This window comes from Scomber scombrus, chromosome 8 (assembly GCF_963691925.1).
Source record: "Scomber scombrus chromosome 8, fScoSco1.1, whole genome shotgun sequence".
Classification (NCBI taxonomy): domain Eukaryota; kingdom Metazoa; phylum Chordata; class Actinopteri; order Scombriformes; family Scombridae; genus Scomber; species Scomber scombrus.
Genome location: NC_084977.1, coordinates 12,877,451 through 12,898,916, shown reverse-complemented (window position 1 = coordinate 12,898,916; position 21,466 = coordinate 12,877,451). Strand labels below are relative to the sequence as shown.

The window sequence follows — 21,466 nt, the reverse complement described above, 5'->3', positions numbered from 1 at the left end:
CGTCCCCACAATAGTTGGTCTATTTTGCCGCTGCGCACGACTGCTGCTCTGTCATTGCTGCGTCTTTTCCACCTCGGGTCTTTGAAAGGAAAGACTGTCCCCGTGTCTGCTTTCGCGCCCCACTTCCAAACAGAGACAGCCTCAGGATCCAGTGCAGGGCAAAGTCCCATTCATCGGTTTATTAAAGATAGTTCCTGTTGTTTAAGCTGCGCTCGGGAGCTTTGGTAAGGTGGGAGGACCACAGCGTTTGTCTTCTAGCGGTAGTATGAGCTACAGCATCTCCAGCACTGCTCCCTGCTGTCATCCACAAGAGACTCCTGAAGCCTGTTAGTGTCAAAACCTGAAGCAGAATTATGCAGAGACTGGAATGGAATTGATCGATGACTAATTGGGTTTAATTTTGGTACGTCAAATATTCAAAAGCCTCACATAGCCTTCATCGAGGACATTTTAGCCATTGCCACAGAAACTTTATGTGGGTCGACTCAATTTCATGGCAGCAAAATGGGCACTGAAATGATTGTGCAGCTTGTTAGACACGGTTAAGTTCAAACTGCACCGGGGGCACTCACCTGAGAGACAGCTTTGTTCATGAGTGAATCTTGTTCCAAGTAACATTTATACTTCAAAGACAAATGACACAGAACATTAAACTGAAATCACAAGACAGATTCAGACAAGTTTGGCGATAATAATGGCCATTTATTGCTATTTTTATTGGACGATCAGGTGGTTAAACAAAGTGGAAAGAACCGGAAAGAGGAATTTATTTGCTTATAAATTATGAAATCAAACACCAACCAATCTCCTATAAAGGTTTCAATGTAGGAGACACATTGACACATTCTATTTATATTACTGATGTTAAAGTTTTTGTTGTGGTATATTTTGTCAGTTGTCATTTTACGTTTTCATATGATCAGTACTTGTTCTGAACATATGGCAATTTCTCAAACTGTATATGAAGCTTCATTCTGAATTTACATGTCATGTTTTTCTGCTTACATATTTTCCAGGACACACTCATGTAGTTGGAACAATTTCTCTTTAAATCAGAATTCCTAAAAGTCCAGCATAATGTGATTACATAAAATACATCAGTGAACTTAACAATAATTTCCATCCCTGAGTTTAAGGCCCTTCTGCACTCATATCTTCTCAATGATCTTAAATTAACACAACAACATAATAATTTAGTCCCACTGAATCTTATAAACCCCCAGTCAAACTTAACTGCTGCTCTATCACACCTTCGGATTTGTGTTTCAAATGGGTTTTTTTTGTGACACATTGTTCATCCTCATACTGACCCCAATCTAAAAAGCTTGCGTTAGACTTTAAGCCAAAATTACCATGTGGAAAAGCATTAACTGCACTGTCAGTGGATGATTCTGGTGCTGTGTACTAAAGGAGTTAAGACCTTCTGGACCTGGCCATGAAATTGCTTGGAGCCAAAGCCACTTTTAAGCTTTGATTCATGAATAATTAATTGCTAAAATAATGACTTCCATAGGCTTGAAGGCACATGTGTGTTACTCACTGGCTTGAAATGTGATTTCACCATCTACTCCCAGCTATCTGATGGCTTTTTAATACAATCTGCTAATCATTTGGGTGACTCCAGCATTGATTTTGGAGAAATATGCAAAAAAAAAACCTCTACCATTTCTAAATGTAATTTGGTTTCAGGTAATTGTGCCAACATTTAATCAAAAAACACATTTTTGAAAAAAGATGTGTTACTTCATGGTCTTAAAACCTCTTTTTTAATATCAGTGGTGATTTGGGGTGTTGGAAGTTTATGTTGGAAAAAAGTGCCTGAAGGCTCTTCAAGTCTGCTCTCTGCATTTTGCTCCACGGCTATTGTTACACAAATTCATTTTTATTAATCCACTGAGGTTATGCAGGGCTTATTTTATGGCCTACTCTTGTCTGACATTGTTGTAGGACGTTGTTTTGGTTTGCTTGTTTGCTTTTTTTTCTCCTTATCTTCATTTACACAGCCAAAATTTGCCTGTACCAGCAATTTAATACTTATTAACATTTTTCATCCTGCTTACCTTATCATCCCATTCTGCCTGTGACTTTGTAGCTTCCGCAATTAAAGCTTAAAAAGAAAGTTTCCTTTGTCCAGAGGAGCCCTGCTAAAAGTCTTTGTATAGGCTGACAGCAGCTACAACAGAGGACGCAGCTGTGACAAGAGTATCATTATTAAGGCAGAAATAGTCATAGTTGAAAAATAATGAGTCTTCCTACTCACTCCGTTTCTGTGCTATTTCTCACAAGCCAGTATGTCTCCTGTCTATATAAGAACCAAATCCACTGTGTTCTGTCATTTCATAACACACAGCCAATTCAAGTGTTACTGAGGCCTTGAGTGCCTAGAACGAGAGAACAAATCAATTCACACTGTGAAACGTGTCTATCCTTTTGAGAAGGATTTAGAAGAAATGCAGGAGTTTTCCATCTGTGTGTGTGTGTGTGTGTGTGTGTGTGTGTGTGTGTGTGTGTGTGTGTGTGTGTGTGTGTGTGTGTGTCTGTGTGTGTGTGTGAGTGTGAGTGTGAGTGTGAGAAGATGTGGAAATATCCAGTGACCAGTTTATTGAGTTAGAACTCACATTTCATTTTCTCACTGCACTTTTACTCCACCTCGAAATATTTAATAAAATATGTTTTTATGCAGTTAAAACCTCCACCTCAACCTGCTGGCAATAATGCCAACATGTTAATGCATCAGTACTTATAATCAATATATTTAATAATATAAAACTCCTAAAAGGGTCACTCTGTATAATGAGACCTTTTACTTAAAGTGGCTATAATTAGTATTTTTATACAACAGTGGATCACATAACTACATGTGTGTGAAAGAGTTTTGTTCCAAGGAACTTTTATATTTCAAAGACAAACACCAGAGACGTTCTTAAAGGTTTTGCTTTCTGCGTAAAATGAAACCAAAATACTGATTCAAACAAGTTTGCGGTTAACAGCATTTATTGTTCATTTTTGTGGATTATTGGGGGGTTAATAAAAATGGAAGGAACCTGATAGAGGAGCATTGAACTAGGAGGTCAGAAAGTGGATCCAAATTAGCCGAGGTGCACTTAAATTATGATCAAACACCAACTAGTCATCTTATAAAGCACTAAGATCCACCTGCATGCTACCCACCACCATAACTAACCAAAACAACACTGAATGCTGGAGTGACATTCACCAAGTGAGTAAAAACTCAACCCCAAATGAATGCTAATGCTTCTCCAGGTTTGTTGGATGTGTAAATGGGAAAATGTTTGTTTAAAAAATTGCATTAAATCAACTTAAAGGGTGATAATATATCAGCTTTGTATGTGGACAAAAGTGGACACAAATAAATCAATTATAGCAGGTTTAAGTACATTTTGCAGATGATATATCAAGCACAATTTTTTTTTTTAAATTGTAATAGAGTATTTGTGCATGTCTGTATTGCTAGTATCATTTAAGAAAGGGATCTGGATATGTCTGTCACTACTTCCCAATAGTAGTTAGTTGGGGAAAAGCTTCAGTGTTGATGAGGCCCGATGGAAGCAGTGAGGTAAAAAGGACTGACATGATGACTCTCAGTTATGTTGACAGCACTCTATTCTAATATTAAACAGTCCTCCAAATGTGTGGGTTTTTTTTTTTTAAATCCCCAGATTAGCTTTATTATTCCATTTCCAGATACTTTGCATAGAAATGATTCAGGACACTGAAACTTTGAGCCATGTTCAACAAAAGAACTTATGCCATTTTATCTCCTGTCAAAGTTTGTGTGCTGACAATAAATAAATAAATAAATATTCGTTTTGTTCATCCTTTTCCTTTCATCCCACTCGGTGTGTCAGAGCAGGCAGGCAGTAGACCTGAGCCAGATAAAAAGGAAAGAGCTGCCATGAAAAAGCGAGAAAGCTTAGCAAAAAAAAAGAAAAAATACAACCTTTGATGGGGAATGCACTTTTTAATCTTTCAACAACATGAGGGGAAAGGGGAAGGGCAACACAGCCATCCTCCCCCCTGATGTAATAAGGTAGTAGAGGAGAGTGGTGTGTGTGTGTGTGTGTGTGTGTGTGTGTGTGCGTGCGTGCGTGCGTGCGTGCGTGCGTGCGTGCGTGCGTGCGTGCGTGCGTGCGTGCGTGCTACGTGCGTGTGTGAGTATGTACATGTGTGTGTGTGTGTGTGTGTGTGTGTGTGTGTGTGTGTGTGTGTGTGTGTGTGTGTGTGTGTGTGTGTGTGTGTGTGTGTGTGTGTATTAACAGTAAGAGGGGATATGCTGATGCCAAAGTTAGATGAACTCTTTGCAGCGAGAGCTTTTGTCTGCTAACTTCCAGTTCAGCAGAAATATGAATACGAGATAAAGATGCCTCAGTCTCAGGTGTGACCATTTCCTATCTCACCAAAGTAATCTCATTGTTCACCATGCTGTGAACAAAAACGCACAGGCTGTTCGCAGGGTTCAATCAGAACCAGTAACTTCACAGGCTCAGCAGAAATTCTGACTACTCAACATAGCAACCGAGTTCAGCCATTTAATTAAGCAGTTTCCCAATTCTGGCTTAAATATTATGACATCTTCATTAATATCCCACAAAATATTAAAACCAGGAAATCTGACTAACGCTATTTGTTTGGGTAATTAAGAACGTAACTCTTACATATTTACTTCCAGTGCGACTGAATGCTATATTTTATAAATGGCTTAAACAAACTGAAATGTCACAACTATAAGCATAAATGCATGTGATATAGACACATTCCGAGTATTGCAAATTAAGTTAATACACTCAATGACCTCCTGAAATACAGTTTCCTCAACACTGTTGCAGTTCTATTTTGACATATTAAAAGATGGAGATAACCTTTTGATACAAGAATATCAACATTGTCATCACAACCTGCTTTAGATCTCCATCAACTGAATGACTGAGAGTGAATGGGAAGTTTGATATGACACAATCTAATGCAAAATGTTGTGCATTAAGACTAAGAATAAGCTGTGTGCAATGAAGTTTGTCACCATGTCAAGACTGATAATGCATTTGCAGTGAGAACCGGCATCTGCAATGAAATACTGAAAATGACCGTGGTAATCACAGTCCCCTTGTGTGACATTCTGCTCTAGTATTCATGCAAAACATTAAGGCAGCGAGTTCAATTTTGAATTGTTCTTCTTCTCAGCATGACACGTAAAGAGTAAAGCAGAAAGGTTTGAATAACAAAGCGTTGCTGGCTTTGAAACAGAGCAACCACAAGTCTGCTTTCATAAATGATGTATGTTTGTGCATCTCCGGTACATGAAACAACCAAACTCCATTTTATATTTTTATATTTATTCATATCTACCCAACTTATTCCAATTTTTCCCTGTTGCTGCACAGGTGTGTTATTTGTTTATTCAGAAAAGCACTTGTTTAGTGTGCAGATCTGCACTGAGTCTAAAGATGACATTGTAATTAATACAGTAAATTTAAGTGCTGATTACTTATAAGATTTAAATTGACTACATGAAATAATTTACAGTCAGTGCATAAATAGATCTGATCAGATTGTTGTAAATTAGTTGGGACCAATCTGGGGGGACTGTATTATTACTGTGAGGTACTGCAGAGACAGCCATCAATCTGCGATTATGAATGTGGTGCAGAGATGACAAGCTAGAGGAAATGAGATGGGATATGAAGTGGGAAGAGAAGGCAGAGAGAGGAGAGAGGGCAAGCCCACTTTGGTAAGATGGGATTTGAAGAAAATTGCATTGGAGAAAATTGTGGAAAAGAATAAACGAGGCAAGACGGAAGCAAAAGGATGGGGATCAATACTAAAACATAACTTAGATATCTTTAGACGAAGAAGAGAGAAAAAGGATGAAGCATAGAGAATTGATGTATGGTGAAAACGCGTGCCCTTTGCCTTACCTCACGAAGCCACGACAGATAGCATCACATAAGACCTTTTGTTTGGGGAAGGGTCACAGTAATGTGCCATCACTGTCAAAACTCATACAATCACAACACCAAAGAACCATAAATATTTCAGGGCCACTCGGTTCTCCATGTTTCCTCTCCACCTCCATTGTGGCTGCTGACCCGTTGTCAGAGCTCTGGGGTGAAATAAGCTTTCCAGAATAAACAGGGGAGACCCAGAGAAATAGAATGGCAGCCACCAGTATTGAAGCGATGGAAAGTCATAAAGCGCATTCTCCACGGAAGCAAAGTTGATGCTACCTGTTGGCCACAGAGTGACACAGCTCGTTTATTTTTTTTCTTTTCATTTTGTATGTTGCATGCAGTGACCTGGCATTTCACGTTTTCTGATTATTGCTACAAATTTTCTTTAGATGTGTTTTTAAGGTCTGCTGGAGGTTCCCCACAAATCACTTTTCTAATAACCTTTAAGCCAAAGGCACACGAATCATAAAATGTCTGTAGCCAGTTAAGTTTTCCTTGCAGGGCAATTTTACACAAAAGACTAAAGACCATTACTCCTGCAAAAAGTTTAATGCATAAAGTTTATAACCTTTAATACTTTCATGAACTTTCATTTTGAGCTTCCATTTTCCTGAAACGTTCCTTTCATAAACTCTGATGTATGTAATTAATCAAGTGAGTTTGTATATTTTGCTTTTCAGCATAGGCATGAGACCTAAAACTCTATCTAGAGAGTAATAACAATTCAAATACTGTTAAATTTGATAAGATTCAGTCCAGAACATTTATAGATATCCACTAATTGGACATTTTGAGATAGTACGGTCAAACATGGCCTTTGTGCAGGCTTACTGTCATGACTTGAAAACAATTGCATTTAGAATGTATCCATATAATTTCTGACCATGATATGCTGATCAATTTGTCCCATAAGAAAAATGTTAAAAATGAATAATGTGTTTACCAGCAAGGTCAACCTCCTGTCTCTTCATTATTTCAACATGATGGACTAATTCTCCCACACATGTATTATCTTGGCCATGGTTATGCCTTATTAATATGCTATTGGGCAGAATATAGTAAGGGCAAAGGGTCATATCAAGTTTCAACCTGGAGATGATTTGTAGCTGTATTGTATGTTACTGATACCTTGTGTTGCAAGCCTCCGGAAATTTGTCGCAGGATGTTGGAAATAAGATTCCCATAAATAGCGTAGCACAGATGAAACCGAGAAGAGCTTGTCAGCTATTAACAGGCGGAGGCTAATTTCTACAGTTTTGAGGCTGCTGACAATGAAGAGCAGAAGGTGAAAGCAGAGAGAAAATAAGCCAAAGAAATATCTGTGATGTGATCTCTCCGCAGTACACCTGAGACTTGTGGTGTAATAGTAAACATGAAATAGAGCAAATGGATTTCATTACAGTATAATTGCACTGCTCATTTCATTGCTTAGCAAAGACCATGTCCTTGCAAAAGTGCCCTTTGATGATGATGATGGATATCTTATTGAAACAATTGATCTTCCACAGCAAACACTTCAAAGACCCAAAAACACACCTGGGACTGAACATCTTAAAGCTTTTATAGAGATCCCTTTGGGGTTGTTCGCTCAATTCCATGTGGCCCTTGGTTATTTATTTGTTTGTCTTTTTGTTTTAATTTGGGAATATTAATGATTTAAATATGCAAAATGCATTGCACTGCATATGTAGTCCAATCTAGGGTATTGCATTTACTCCTTTGCACTATTGTTTATGGTGCCATTTGTTGCAATGTGTTGAAGCAGCTTGTGTCTGTCTTTTCTATTACTGCCAAATGATCTGAAAGTAGGCATTCTCTTTACAGTGTGAAAAAAGGCAATACTATCTTAAAAACAAATCTATATAAATAAGATTTGTGGTTTCTGCTCTCACGTCCATGAAAATCTGGTCAAATTGCCAATTTATTGCTCTTATCTGGAAAGGTTTGTCTTCAGGCAGGGAAAGGAAAGAGAGGGGGGGGGGGGGGGGGGGGAGTGGAGGAGAGCAGAGTGATAATTTTACTCTGAGGTATGAATGATTTTCCTGTTATCTACTAATCTTCAATTACTCAATATCCAGAACAATTTTGGCCTCAATCAACTGATCCAGTGAAGCAGAGTTAAGAGTTAAGCAGGAGCAGATGAGAGCCTTCAGGGTACATGTTGCTAACTCTCTTGCACAGGAGAATGGCACTGGTGAGCGTGGATTTGTGTGTGTGTGTGTGTGTGTGTGTGTGTGTGTGTGTGTGTGTGTGTGTGTGTGTGTGTGTGTGTGTGTGTGTGTGTGTGTGTGTGTGTGTGTTTGTGTTTCAGTTTAAGACATATAATGCAGAGGTTGAAATTGCTTGGTCACTTATAAACATGTCAAACAAAGAGACTGAAAAGAGGCACACAATTGTGGTCAGTTGCTTCCTACCTTGCACAATTTTCTCTGTGTGTACTCTCACGGCCTTGGCAAGGTGTAATAACCCAAACTGATACCAGTGCTGCCTGGTTTTTAAACCAAAAACAAAGCCACAATGGGTCTTGTTCAATGTATTTCTGATAGCAACATTAGAAGTAATCTGTTTCCTTTCTCTGGAGCCTGGTGCGGGCATTTGGGAAAACACAAAGGGACACATAATGAAAACTGTATTGGCTTGAATAATGAAAATCCTTTCTAAATGAAAAGGGAAAGTTAATAGAGTTCTAGTGACGTTGATAAACAGCAGCCAGCAGAGGAAGTTGCTGTTCTAGCTTTACAATGATGAAGTACATCTTAGCATGAGAAATGTTATGTGAAAAACAAATCCCAGACATGTAATACAAGACAATTCATGAATGCAACTATTGTCACAGTCTGTTCTCCTCTGCAATCCATGCCCCATTTTTCCTGGAGACTTTTTAAATATTTCATTCTGTAATATTTAACACAAAATAGACTCTCTGCTTTGGAGTTGTAGTGCATCTGCATGAGAAGATCTTAAGGATGTAAATGTGAATAAGTTCAGCTCTGTGTGGGTTAGGCTGCAGGAAAAAGTCTAAGTTGACTTAATGGGTAAAGACTGCCCTCTCAGGGTTTACTACATAAATTGCAGTTAACATGGTTGCCTGACTTTGAGCACAGCTCAGTCAGCTGGCTGCATATACAGGATAAAATGGAAAAATAGCACATTGGCATTCAGCACCACGTGTGATTGACTATAAGTAATTACTTAATTGTTGTTTTCTAATGTCTTTGTTTAGCTATTGATAAACTGATCATAACCACATTATTCAATAAATAATATTATAGCAAAATATGAATATAAATATTTAGATATATATGTGTACATATACATTGGTAATTATATGGTAATAAATTGTGTATAAATCACTATAATGTAGCAGTACGCAGATATAAGTGTTTATTAATGCATTTATCAACAACTACAACTTATATGAAGCAACTGGTATAGACAGTTACTGAATGATTTATAACACAGTATACCAGAGGTGTAAACGTGTTGAATTATATATGGTTACATACATGAACTTACAGTGTTTTATAAAACATGTATTAACTGTTTATATACATGTATAAATTATTAATGGAAACTGAAATTAGTGTCTGACAAAAAAAGTCCACTCACTACATTTTTCAAGAGCATCTCATGGCCTTCATCAGTGGATAGAATTCGTTTCATTTTCATGGAGAGTGAATACATATCTAAAACATTTATAGAGTTAATGTAATATAGTAGTTAATGAAAATCTAAAATATATACCTGCTTCGAACTACTTTTATTTTATTTTATTTTATTTTATTTGTAAAGGGACCATGTACAATATTAAACATATATGTTGCCATTTGATGTATTGTACCAGAGGTAGCTTAAAGCTAATTTACATCTACAGTCCCTTAGCATGTCAAAAGTAAAACATAACATAATTACACAGAGCAGAACATTACACACGTACTCACACACACTCATGCACACACACTCCCACCCACACACACACACGTGCAAGTATACACGCGCACACACTCACACACACACACACAGACACACACACACACACACACACACACACACACACACACACACACACACACACACACACACACATATGCAGTGTTTTAAAATCAATGAGACCAGAGCTGAGAACCTTTTTGGTATTGTCTTCAAGTTCATTTTAAAGCTGCAAATGGAGCTGCAGTTCTTAATGGCATCATGTAGGGCATTCCACTGGGTTGTGGCCTTCACAAAAAAAGCTGAATGCCCAAAGGCATTATGACGAAAGGGTATAAAACAATCTCTCATTGAGGATATTCATATGGATTTTATAGACTCTTCAGAGCGAAAGTCAACAAAGTATGTTAATGGAGGTGGGGGCAGACCATTTAAGATTTTGTGCATAAAACACAAGTTTGAAAATTATCTTAAATTCTCAAAACTAAGAAGATGATGCCTCTCCTTGTAGTTTGTTATAAAGCATTTATGAGGTGTTTATGTACTGCTAATAGATGTTATATTGGGGAAGATTAAAATAAAGGAAACTTGGATTTTTAACTGGAAAGAGTTTTCACAAAAAAGAGAACAAATAGCAGGGTCCACTGTGACCAAAATCCCACACAAATGATGACAACTGAACGCTTCTCCCTGACAACAAAGCAAACTCCATCTGCTGATGAAGGCCACTAAATGTGACAGAAAGCTCTGGAAATGTCCTTTGAGTGGACCTTGTGCTAACAATGTGCTTCTGTACGCTTTTACGCAATTAATTAACCTGTATGCCGTGTGTGGATTAAAATATTGTGGCAACATGACTGTGCATATTAACATGAATTTGTGAAATGCCAGTGATGGAAAGGGTCATTTAATAGAAATATACTAAAAGCAGCAATATCATACTATAAAAATATTATTTATAAGTAAGAAGTCCAGCATTCAAAATATGACTTCAGTGCATAAGTATTAACAACAGAGTGGAGGTCTGCACTTGTCGGGCCATTATACATTGACTGCTTAATAGGTCTACTACTGGATAGTTTAATATATAATAATCCATATTTTATTAATCAATCATATAGATGGGTGACAAATTAAAGGAAGGTGTTGGGCCATCACGTGCTGTCAGAACAGCTTCAGTACTCCTTGGCATTGATTCTACAGTCTCTGAACTCTACTGGAGGGATGAACATCATTCTTCCAAAAGATATTCCCTGGTGTTTTGATGATGCTGGTGGAGAAGACTGTCAAATACATTAGTCTAAAAGAGAATAGAATAGGATATGTCTTTATTGTCATTGTACAAAGCACAATGAAACTGAGATGCAGTCCTTAAAAGTGCAGAATATGGAGAGCTTTCCTGAGATAGCAGGAACTGTACAGATCTTCCAGGGAGGGGAGAGGGCAGCCGATAATCTCTTGGGTTGTGGTGACGACCCTCTAGAGTGCTATCTTGTCTGCAGCTGTGCATCTGGAGAACCACACACAGATGCAGTAGGTCAAAATGCTCTAAATGGAGTAATAATAAAAGGACGCAGGCAGTTTTTGTGAGAGTTGGTTAGAGTACTCTCAGGAAGTGCAATATCTGCTGTGCCTTCTTGATGATAGCAGTGGTGTTGATGCTCCAGGTCAGGTCATCCTCCATATATGAACACCAAGAAACTGGAAGTCTGTGACCCTCTCCACACAGTCCCCGCTGATGAACAGGGGCTAAGTATCAATTTTTTTTCTCATGTAGTCTATGACCAGCTCCTTAGTCTTAGTGTTCATCGCCGATCTAATAAGCGGCAACACATAGCTTTGCTCTGGCACGCGGGCGTCATGGAGACGCTATCAATATGCGGGAAACTGCTGCGCACGCGGGGGGGGGGGGGGGGGGGGGGGGGGGGGGGGGTCGTCCGATCGTCCATCGGACCAACCCTAGAGGACAGAAATGCTTCATAGTTGGATAAAGGTGATTACTCAGAACAACTTTGTATTGATTTTTGACCCTTCCCTCTAAGGGGACAAGTGGATCCAAACCATGCCAGCAAAATGCCCCCCACAGACTATCAAAGCTACCAGATCCCCTCACTTTAGGGGTCAACTATTCAGACCTGTACCTGTTTTTTCTTAATTTGTCACCCATCTGTATGTCACAGCTTTCTGTAAAGTAACTAATATAGAAAGTGTAATATTTGCCTCTGAGATGTAGTAGTAGAATAATTAGGCTAGGCTATATAAGCTAAAAAGGCTATAATTATAGGAAACAGAATCAAATAAAATAACTCAAGCAAAGTACCTGGAAACTTGTACTTACTGTACTCTACTGAAAGTAGCCTGAATGTAGGCTGATTAGTCTCACTACTGCTCACTGCACAAATGAACTGCATTCTTTATATTATCACATTATCAATGAGTTTATTATCAGGATGAGAATCCAAAACAGGACATTATCCTCTAAGCTAGGGACAAATCGACAAGGCAAGATCATGTAAATGTCAACTGAGTGAGTAGACAACAATAGAAACATATGAAGCAATGTCATGTATTTCTAACCAGCAGCAGTCTGCACTGACCTCTGAGAGCTGTGATTTAATTGGTTAAAAGTAAATACGACAATCCCTCCCTTACTCCGCCTTTCTGCCTGTACTGAAGACACTGCACCTCTGCGGTCTGGTTAGACAGAGGGTCACAGCAGGACAGAGGAGCAACAGGCAGCCAATGAGGTCAGTGTGAGACTTGACAGCTCCGTACTTTTTTAGAAACCAACTCTCAACTTTACGGCAGCGTGTTGCTAAGATACAGCGAACGAAATTAACCAGTTACTTCCTTTTCACTGCTGAGGAGACAACTGTTGACACTAAATTTGCTTGTAAAGTGTTGCTGAGTGTTGCACCGACCACAGATTATGATGAATTGGGAAGAAGAAGAAAGAAAGCAAAAAGAAGCAAAAAGAAAAAGTTACGGTTTGTTGAGGTCACGCAGGCAGCTCGATGTAGTTCCTCATTTGGGGTAAAGTTCATTAGCTGTAAAGTGGAGGAAATGACAGCTGCGCGGTAGCCTAAAACAGTGCGCCCTCTTGAGAAGGAAATCATTTTATTTCAAAAAGCAGACAAAACGGAGAATTTGTGGGCTGAGTAATGGATGAATGATGGAGATTGTCGCCCTATAGACGTGTTATCGCAGTGCACCGTTTTACATTTGCGTTGTAAGAAGACTAATGTAGTTAAATCCTCTTTTTGAAAGCAGTGATCCCCAACCATCTGACCAAATGATGCCCCTTAATGAAGTAATGTCTTTTAAGTGATTTCCTCCCCTTTCAGACGGTTTCATTTGAAGTATTTTGGGGGGCTCATGAAATGAAAGTATCCATTTTTTTCACATGAAAAATAGAAAAAATGTAGAAACGTTTTAGAGACATAATTCAGATTGTGTTTCCCTCCATATCCCTCTGTCTTGGGACCCCCTGACCTCCAGGTAAACCTCTGATTAAATGCTTTTGAGCCCATGCAAATTTATTTCACTGATGTCGGTCAACGCTATTATAGATACAACTGAATTATATAAGACAGTTCAACATTTAAGAACCTAGCTCTTCCCTTCTTTGGTTGATTTACTTGCTTTACTGTTTTTGACCACATCAGCATTTCTTTCTTTCTTTCAGATCAGGGACAGCTGTAAGCCTCTTTAACACACTGACTAGAAGTAATTTCTCCTTTATTTCAACTCCAACACTATTTCCAATGGCGAGTGTCTCAATACTTGCAGCTTGCCCAGTAATATCAAAGGTCACTTCGCCTCCAAAGGGAGCACAGCAGCCTCTGTTTTTTGGACTTAAACAAAAAGAAGATGGTGCAGCTCAACATTGTGAGGATTTGACAAACAGTCTTACAATGCAATAGAAATGAAAAAACAGTGTTTTTATTGTTGCTTTGGTGGAAACGCTGCAGTGATATGATTATTTCCAGATTTCTTCCATTATGTTGCATAATAGCCTTCTGTGTCTCTGCAAATTATCTTGAGTTCATCTCACATTTGATATCAGGGAGCAAAGTGTCAGACTTTGCTTTGTAATAAAGCTAGTGAAGATCTCATCAACTGCCTCTGTGAAAAAAACATGTTGCTCAAGCAGGCTGTTGCAACAAAATGCAATTTGCAATCATTCAGAGCCCAGAGAGACTTGTCTGCAGCACCAGAGGTTGTGAAAATTATCAGAGAGTGTATTTTATTCAGATTGACATCCAAAAGAACATGTGACATGTCGAAACAGTGGTTCTGTTTGAAGGACATCAGTGGTTTAAACTGCTTGGTTTCAGCAGTTTGTTGGATGTGTCAGGCAGCATTATCTGCTGTAGGGTGGATGTGCAGCCTAATCTACCTGAGTACCAGGTTGCTCCAGCTGTATGATCACAAGCACCGTGTCCTCCTTTGACTCCTCTGCTTTTATACATCAGGTCAAGCATGTCAAGTGGTCGTTAACAATGTTCACGCAATGACAGGTGGAGTCACCGACTGTCTCACTTCGACATCTGGTAGAGCATGGACAGATGCTGTCCACATGTTGTGAGCACCTGAAGGAGAAGGGTTCTTTCCAATCAACTAACATGCCTCTTCACTTCCTTTCTGCCTTCACAGTATCTCTTCTCTGTTGTCTCACAGCCTCCCACTTACATCCTCACTCAGTCTAATGGGATTTAAGAGACCAGCTTTAATATATGGTATCTTGTGGTGTTAAACTATTATCAGCAATGTTCCAAAATTGAGCAGGACTGCTTTATGGTAATATTGAATTTTAGTATGATTTTTTTTAGATTCAATGTGATGAAGTTTCTTAACTGTATTTGACAAAAACACACACTTTCATCTGGTTGTTGCTATCCATAAAGCTTCTTAATCAGTAACTATATTCATCAGTATTGTGATATATATCATAACATAAAGTATACTGTGATATGTGATCTACAGTGTCTCACCCATCTTGTCCAAAGTTGAGCCTGTGACATAATGTGCAGTTTCTTCTCCTCATTTATTTTTAGTTTAGTTTATCCTATGTGATTTAGTTTTCGTTTAGGTCATTAGTGCATTGTAGTAATTCTATAGGATAGTTTTCACTTGAAGCAGTATTTCACTTGACTAATTTTGTTGGCGTAGTTTTCATTTAAGCAATATTTTACAGTAGCAGAAGTGCAGTATTGCCCAATATTTCATTTAAGAATTTTCACTTTATAAATGATACCAGAGGTCCATTTTGCCCATTTTATGCCTTTATGTGAGCTTGAGAATAATCAATCTCCAGCATTAGTGCCCTACAGTACCATTTATTCATGACTTTTCTCTGACTCAAAGCGATCATTTCAAATTAGACAAACTTTTTTTTCCCTCAAGAATTGTTTTTCATTATTTATCATCTCTGTATTCCTTTAATGTTGTGTTCATATTTCATGTTTCATGAAAGCAGGCAGAATCTTATGGACCAGTTGTACTTAACTCAGAAAGATGAAACACATTGTTCTCTCAGTAAAGTTTTGACCTTTTCAGTCTTCCTATGTGGCCATCAAGAGTTACTTTTAAAACTTACCCCAGCATATTTGTTAATATGAGTTAAACTTGAAATAACCAACACACAGCTAACCATGAAACTGTATGTTTTTCTCCTGGGTGGTGATGTTAAATAGTTATTATATTTTCCCACATACTTACTGTATATAATGTATGCCTACATCCTAATCTACAAAACATTGGCCTCATTAGTTCCTGTATTCATAAGCAAGATTTTAACCAGCATCTGATGTTAAGACTTTATTATTATCAGGATGCTATTACACAGCATTGTCACAGTTTTAAAAATGTAAAAATACAGTTGTGGGATGTCAGAAAGAAAAAACAAATTCTAAATATATCATTAACTGATTTTTGACTTTCACATAGTGTTGAGTCAGTGTTTGCTTGGCTGCACCATTTTAGGATTTAAAAAAAAATGCAGCAGTTACATCCTCATTGCATCATAGTGTTGACAAATTAATTCATTACGGTCGAGTTGCCTTTCTGCCCATATTAAACCGTCTGACAGGACAGTGAATCCATTACCAAATTCATAAGACACTACTTCTTTGCAAGATAAAATATATCAGCCACTTAAAGATTATCAGAGAGGAATGAGTGTGTCATCATGAATACTAAGCAATATGAGGTGAATGTCTGTTTCTGACACTATATTCCATGTCAGAGATTGAATCCAGCAGTCACAATGGCAGACAGTGGGAAGACTAATGAGACTGGAGCTGCAGCAGCAGAAGCAGCTAATGGAGACCAGCAGGTGAGGAGCACCATGACCCAAAATGACACCTATTACAAAACAGGAGCATATGATGAACTCATTTGATGCTCAGAATTTCCCCATTTTGATAAGCCACTGAGGGGAATCAATCATTATGCTTAACGGAATACTTAAAGCCTGCACTGAAAAGAGTTTTATAGAGACTGGATGGTATTTCACCATTTTTATACCTTTTCACTGACATTAATTCTTCTTTTTTTTTTACTTCCTAGACTGTTGTTTCTCGAGTGAGCAACTTGCCCCTGGTCAGTTCAGCTTGTGAGGTTGTTTCCAGCGCCTACAGTAGCACCAAAGACAGTGTGCCCTTGCTAAAGGGAGTGATGGATGTAGCAGAGACTGGTGTCCGAACCCTGGGAGCAGCTGCCACCACCGGGTCCAAGCCTCTTTTGGACATCATAGAGCCGCAGCGTAGGTTCTGCTCCCTGTATAAAATATGATGTAATATAAGTGCAATGGAAGCATATAAATTGACTGCATTAAAATGTACTATAAAAGAATATTGCAGGCTTGCGGCTCATTACAGGCTTAAAACCAATGTCAGGTCCACTTGTTTCTTCTTCTAAAAATACAATATTAGTATCTTTATGTAGAGGATGCATCTGTTAAAACATTCCCAACCCTTGTACTGTTTGTACTGTTACACTGTTTTTTGTACTTTTTATATCACTTCCCATTGATACATTTAGGATTCTTGTCCTTATCAAAACCATTTTGCCTTTCAACTCCTCCCAAAAACTGCTCTTGTGCACTTGTTTCAGTTGCTACAGTAAATGAATATGCCATGAAAGGACTGGATAAAATGGAAGAGAAGCTACCTATTCTTCAACAACCAGCAGACAAGGTCAGACCACTCTACTATAATGTAGGCAAAAAAAACACACCTCCCCTTTTAGTCATTTGTCCTTGGTGAGGCATCTTTTCTCCTCACCCTTTTAACTGTGTAATTGTATCTATTCATTATAATACTGACATTTATCACACTGGAAGTTTTTTACAGAATTGCAGTCCTTGTAATAATGTGTGATAACCATTCCCATGGGCATGAATGATACTTTATATTTTTTAATTTGTTTCTGATTCATGTATCAAGACACCTCAAACACACAGTATGTCAGGTCAATAGTTTAGCCAGTGCACATGTTATATTCAACTAGAGGTAACCATAGCAACAATGCTTACATCTCAGAATATGTGAGCAGTTACTGTAGCTGTAAAAATTACTTAGCCATGGGTTAAAATGACAATAAAGAATCTTAAAAATATAAAAGGTGACTTAACTGCAGCCTCTCTTTTTTCCTCTATTCACCCCATCTCTTATTTTCTCATGCGGGTACACCCTAGCATTATCAGCTGATCCTTGTAGGCCAAATCATCTCAAATGTCATATCTGTTGTCAAGACATGTCCAAAATACATAACACCACCTAGTACTCGTAGGGTACCTCATTACCTCCTCTTTCCTCTTCAGGTGGTGTCGAATACAGTGGGCATGGTTTACCAGTCAGTGACAGGGGCCAAAGATGCTGTGGTGGGGGCTGTGATGGGTGGTGTCGAACTGACCCGGGCAGCAGTCAGCGGAGGTATCAGCACTGTCATGGGCACCAGGATGGGCCAGATGGTCAGCAGTGGGATGGGCCTGGCCCTTAGCCGATCTGAGGACTGGGTTGACCAGAACCTACCACTCACTGAGAGGGAGCTGGGTCAGTAGCTATGCTAAATCTGGAAGCACAATTAGTCCATAAATACGTCAAATGTCAAGTTTTTGTTTTTTTTTAATCACGGATGTTAAGTAAATATATGAAGTGGCTTATTAGCCTGTAGAGCTGATTAGACAAGTAAGAAACTAAGGGATATGTATGTAAAGTTGAGGTACTCAAGTACCTTTAAAAAAGTACTTAAAAGTACTTTTAAACAACAAAGCACTCATAATTTATATGTAGTTGTTCTCTCTAGTTAGTCTTTAAACTAACACACCAGTTGATTAAAGTGGGAGTGATAACAGGTTCCAATTCTGTGCAAAAAAGTCTGATTGCCTTTTGAGAACTGCTACACTGCCTCAATCAGATTACTAAACTGTTTTTTTGTTCTTTTCATTTGCACCTCCAACCAAAAGATAAATATGAAGAAATTCTATTTAGTTCCGCACTTGAAAATATGTGTAGCAGCATCCATTTTCTGTAAAGCATTAGTATTGCTTCAGATTTACATTAGGAAGAAAATGTTAAAAGTTTAAGCACAATGATTAGACTTGTTCCTTTACATACCTGTAAGTTTAATTCCTACATTAGAAAGGGTAAGTATCCAAATAGTCACTGATATTACTGTGTTTTACTTAAAGTTCAGTCAGCAGCTTGCAGTCTATACTTGCTTCATTGATTTATTGATTAAACAGCAAATTTTAAGAAATTTCCCACCATCATTTTAAAGACAAAATGGGGATCATCATTACAAAAACGTGATCCCTTCTGCCTGGAGCTGAACACTTGAATTGCTGATGCTATTCATAGCGAGGGAGACAGGACATTAAAATGAACTTCCTTCTGTTAACTTGGCCCGTAAACGATCTACAATTTCCAGCACTCACAGCTTTGACACCTGCTACTATGATGTCATGTAATCATGACAACCTGCCACACACCAATATAGTACAAATACTACAAGAGGTTGTCATCCTCTGATTATGGATCTGAAAAAGATGCAGTTGGAGCTCTAATTAGAGGCATCAGCAAAGTACCCCTAATGGTATTACTCTGGGGATTTTGGATTTCAATGGTTGTGGTAGCCCACAGACTCACCAGAGTGGCTTTTAAGACAGACACAGGGAAACATTGTTAATGTGTATGAACCTTAGCCTCCACAGAAGCTAAATACTTAAACACATCTTTAATAGATAACCCCACAACATAAAGCTGCTCTATTGAGTATGTGTCACCTATTTTCTCTTTTCAGCTGCTGTGGCTGAACCTGCCACAGGTGAGGTTGCTACCCTATCTGCCAGCCCCAGCTACTTTGTCCGTCTGGGGAAACTCTCTGCTAAGGTGCAGGAGCGAGCCCTACAACAGTCTCTGGTCCGTGCGCGGAATGCAAGGGATGCAACCCATGTTGCTGTGTCTCAGATTACCAGTACTCTGGACCTGCTAGAGAGTGCCCGTTCCAGTCTGGGTTCCGCCGGCAACCAGATAGGAGGAGCGTCAGAGCAGCTACTGCAGCGCTGGACAGAGTGGAAGCAGAAGCAGGGTGGAGCTGGACAGAATGAGTCAGAGCCAGATGGGGCCAAAGATGAGACTGAGGTCAGGGCTATAACATTTGGGAATTGACTATGGTATTGACTAATGGTTTCTAACCAGATTATTGTTCCATTTTAGAGCCTCTAAAGTGCATAGGCTGTACATAGACAGCTTGTATACTCCAAAATGACAATAATACTGCTTGAACAAATAAAAAAAGGAGAAAAAAAACATTTCTCTGATAGTTACAAGAACAATAGAAGAGCCCTGAAATTCAGAAATAAATCAGAGTTGCATTAAAGAGGCTGACATTATATTATAATGCCACCACAGATTCAGTGACAGGATTGATATTACAGTGTGTCAACAAAATTCGGATGCTTCATGAATAGAAGGGACTTGCGAGGAATTTATATGATAAAGCTATATTATCATATTTCATTAAGTATGCCAATGTTTATCATTCACTGTCTGTTCACAGCAGCTGGAAGGGCGGGTCCTGTCCATGGTGCGTGGTCTGAGTGAACAGCTGCGATCAGCTTGCTCCAATGTGGTATCAAGTGCTCAGGGTCTGCCAGGAGCAGTCCAGGAGCAGCTGACAAGTGCCCGAAAATCAGCTGAAGATCTGCACTCCTCTTTAGGGAACACCAGCACCCTCACACCCCTCCTGCTGGAGCGGAGCCGTCACCACTTGACCCAAGTACTAATTGCTCTACACTGTCTTTACCTCAATGTATTATTTGCTGAATCAGCTAAGCTTAATATAGTTTCTTGCCTGAATTTGTATTTCCTTTTTTTTCTCCATCCTGTCACTTAACACAGGTAGCTCCTCCATTACCTTTTCATTGGTACTTGGTACAGCATCCCTAGAACCACAGTACATATTGCACATAAATAAACACACATTCTCAGGAATAACTCCTCGTTCATATCCATTAATGAAACTAGGACAGTTGAGTTTATGTTGTATTTAATAATGTACACATGTAACCTCAGTATTCCCTAACAACAGTAAAGTTTAAGCATATTTCTGAGGTAACGTATTTGTTCTGAGTATTAGTATTTATGATTAAGTTATTGTGTATAAAGTAATACACATATGTTACTGTTCCCAGGTTCAACAGTCTCTGGATGGTGTCATGGAGTACTTGCTAAACAACACACCCCTTAACTGGCTGGTGGGGCCTTTTGCCCCTCAAATCACTGAAAAACCAGAGCCAGTGGGAGATGTGTCAATGGAGGAGGCCGGACCACAGCAATAGACTTGATGACTTTGTTGTGTTTCTTCATGAATTCATTTAGTGTGGTGACAGAAGACTTATGTTTACTGTAGATGGACCATTTTAAAAAGTACTGCATATCAGATTGCTATAATGAAAGAGGTCTGAAATTCATGCCATAATTACTCTTCATGATGCACTTATTAGGTAATGATACTACATTTGTGATGAAAATGAAAACTGTGTAACCATAATGGAAAGCTCTGACCTGTGGCCTTATACATTTGTGCACTTACTTTTATCTTTATCTGGATAAATAATAGTTGTACATCTTCTCAAAGATTACCTGCCTGTACCCATACTGGGTGTTTGAAAGACTTTTTGTTAGGCTAAAAACAATTTAAAGCATTCCCAGAACTAAGCCAAATTTATGTTGTCTGTAAAACATCAAGATCATCTCAGGGGCCCGAAAAAGCCCATATTATAATAAAACAGACATGAGCAAACATCTAGACATTTGACATCTTAACAGTTCATAATGCATTTCATTTGTTTTTAGATAACCAATTTTAATGTATTACGTGTCTGAGCCTTGATGAGTTTATGGAAGCAGCTAATGCACTGTCAGTGAGCTTGACATGCTAATAAAAATGTTTGGACGCAGCACAGTGTCAGTGTCATCAGAGTATCATGTTTGAGTGTTTTGCTGTTGTTGTGACCTGTTGTGAACGGGGTGGTGGACTTTGTGCTGGCCGTCTGAATCGAT

General features: G+C 38.7%; 1 protein-coding gene across 2 annotated transcripts; it reads left to right on the top strand.

Moving 5' to 3' along the window:
• Positions 1-12,531: 12,531 nt before the first annotated feature.
• On the top strand, positions 12,532-21,363 carry plin3 (perilipin 3). 2 transcript variants are annotated; one of them, XM_062424973.1, is made up of 8 exons: positions 12,532-12,643; positions 16,144-16,233; positions 16,467-16,662; positions 17,013-17,095; positions 17,722-17,953; positions 19,203-19,543; positions 19,965-20,180; positions 20,596-21,363. In XM_062424973.1, the coding sequence occupies exons 2-8, from the start codon at positions 16,165-16,167 to the stop codon at positions 20,740-20,742; spliced, it is 1,284 nt and encodes a 427-aa protein (XP_062280957.1). In that variant the 5' UTR covers positions 12,532-12,643; positions 16,144-16,164; the 3' UTR covers positions 20,743-21,363. The 2 variants fall into 2 exon arrangements, with proteins under 2 accessions (XP_062280957.1, XP_062280956.1); XM_062424972.1 differs by having other exon boundaries at positions 12,533-12,643; positions 19,962-20,180.
• The last annotated feature ends 103 nt before the right edge of the window (positions 21,364-21,466 follow it).

Coding starts and splice junctions, on each gene's coding strand:
- plin3 (XM_062424972.1), top strand. CDS start 16,165: ATGGCAGACAGTGGGAAGACTAATGAGACTGGAGCTGCAGCAGCAGAA. Junction 17,096..17,721: donor TTCAACAACCAGCAGACAAG/GTCAGACCACTC, acceptor TTTCCTCTTCAG/GTGGTGTCGAATACAGTGGG. Junction 19,544..19,961: donor GGGCCAAAGATGAGACTGAG/GTCAGGGCTATA, acceptor GTCTGTTCACAG/CAGCTGGAAGGGCGGGTCCT.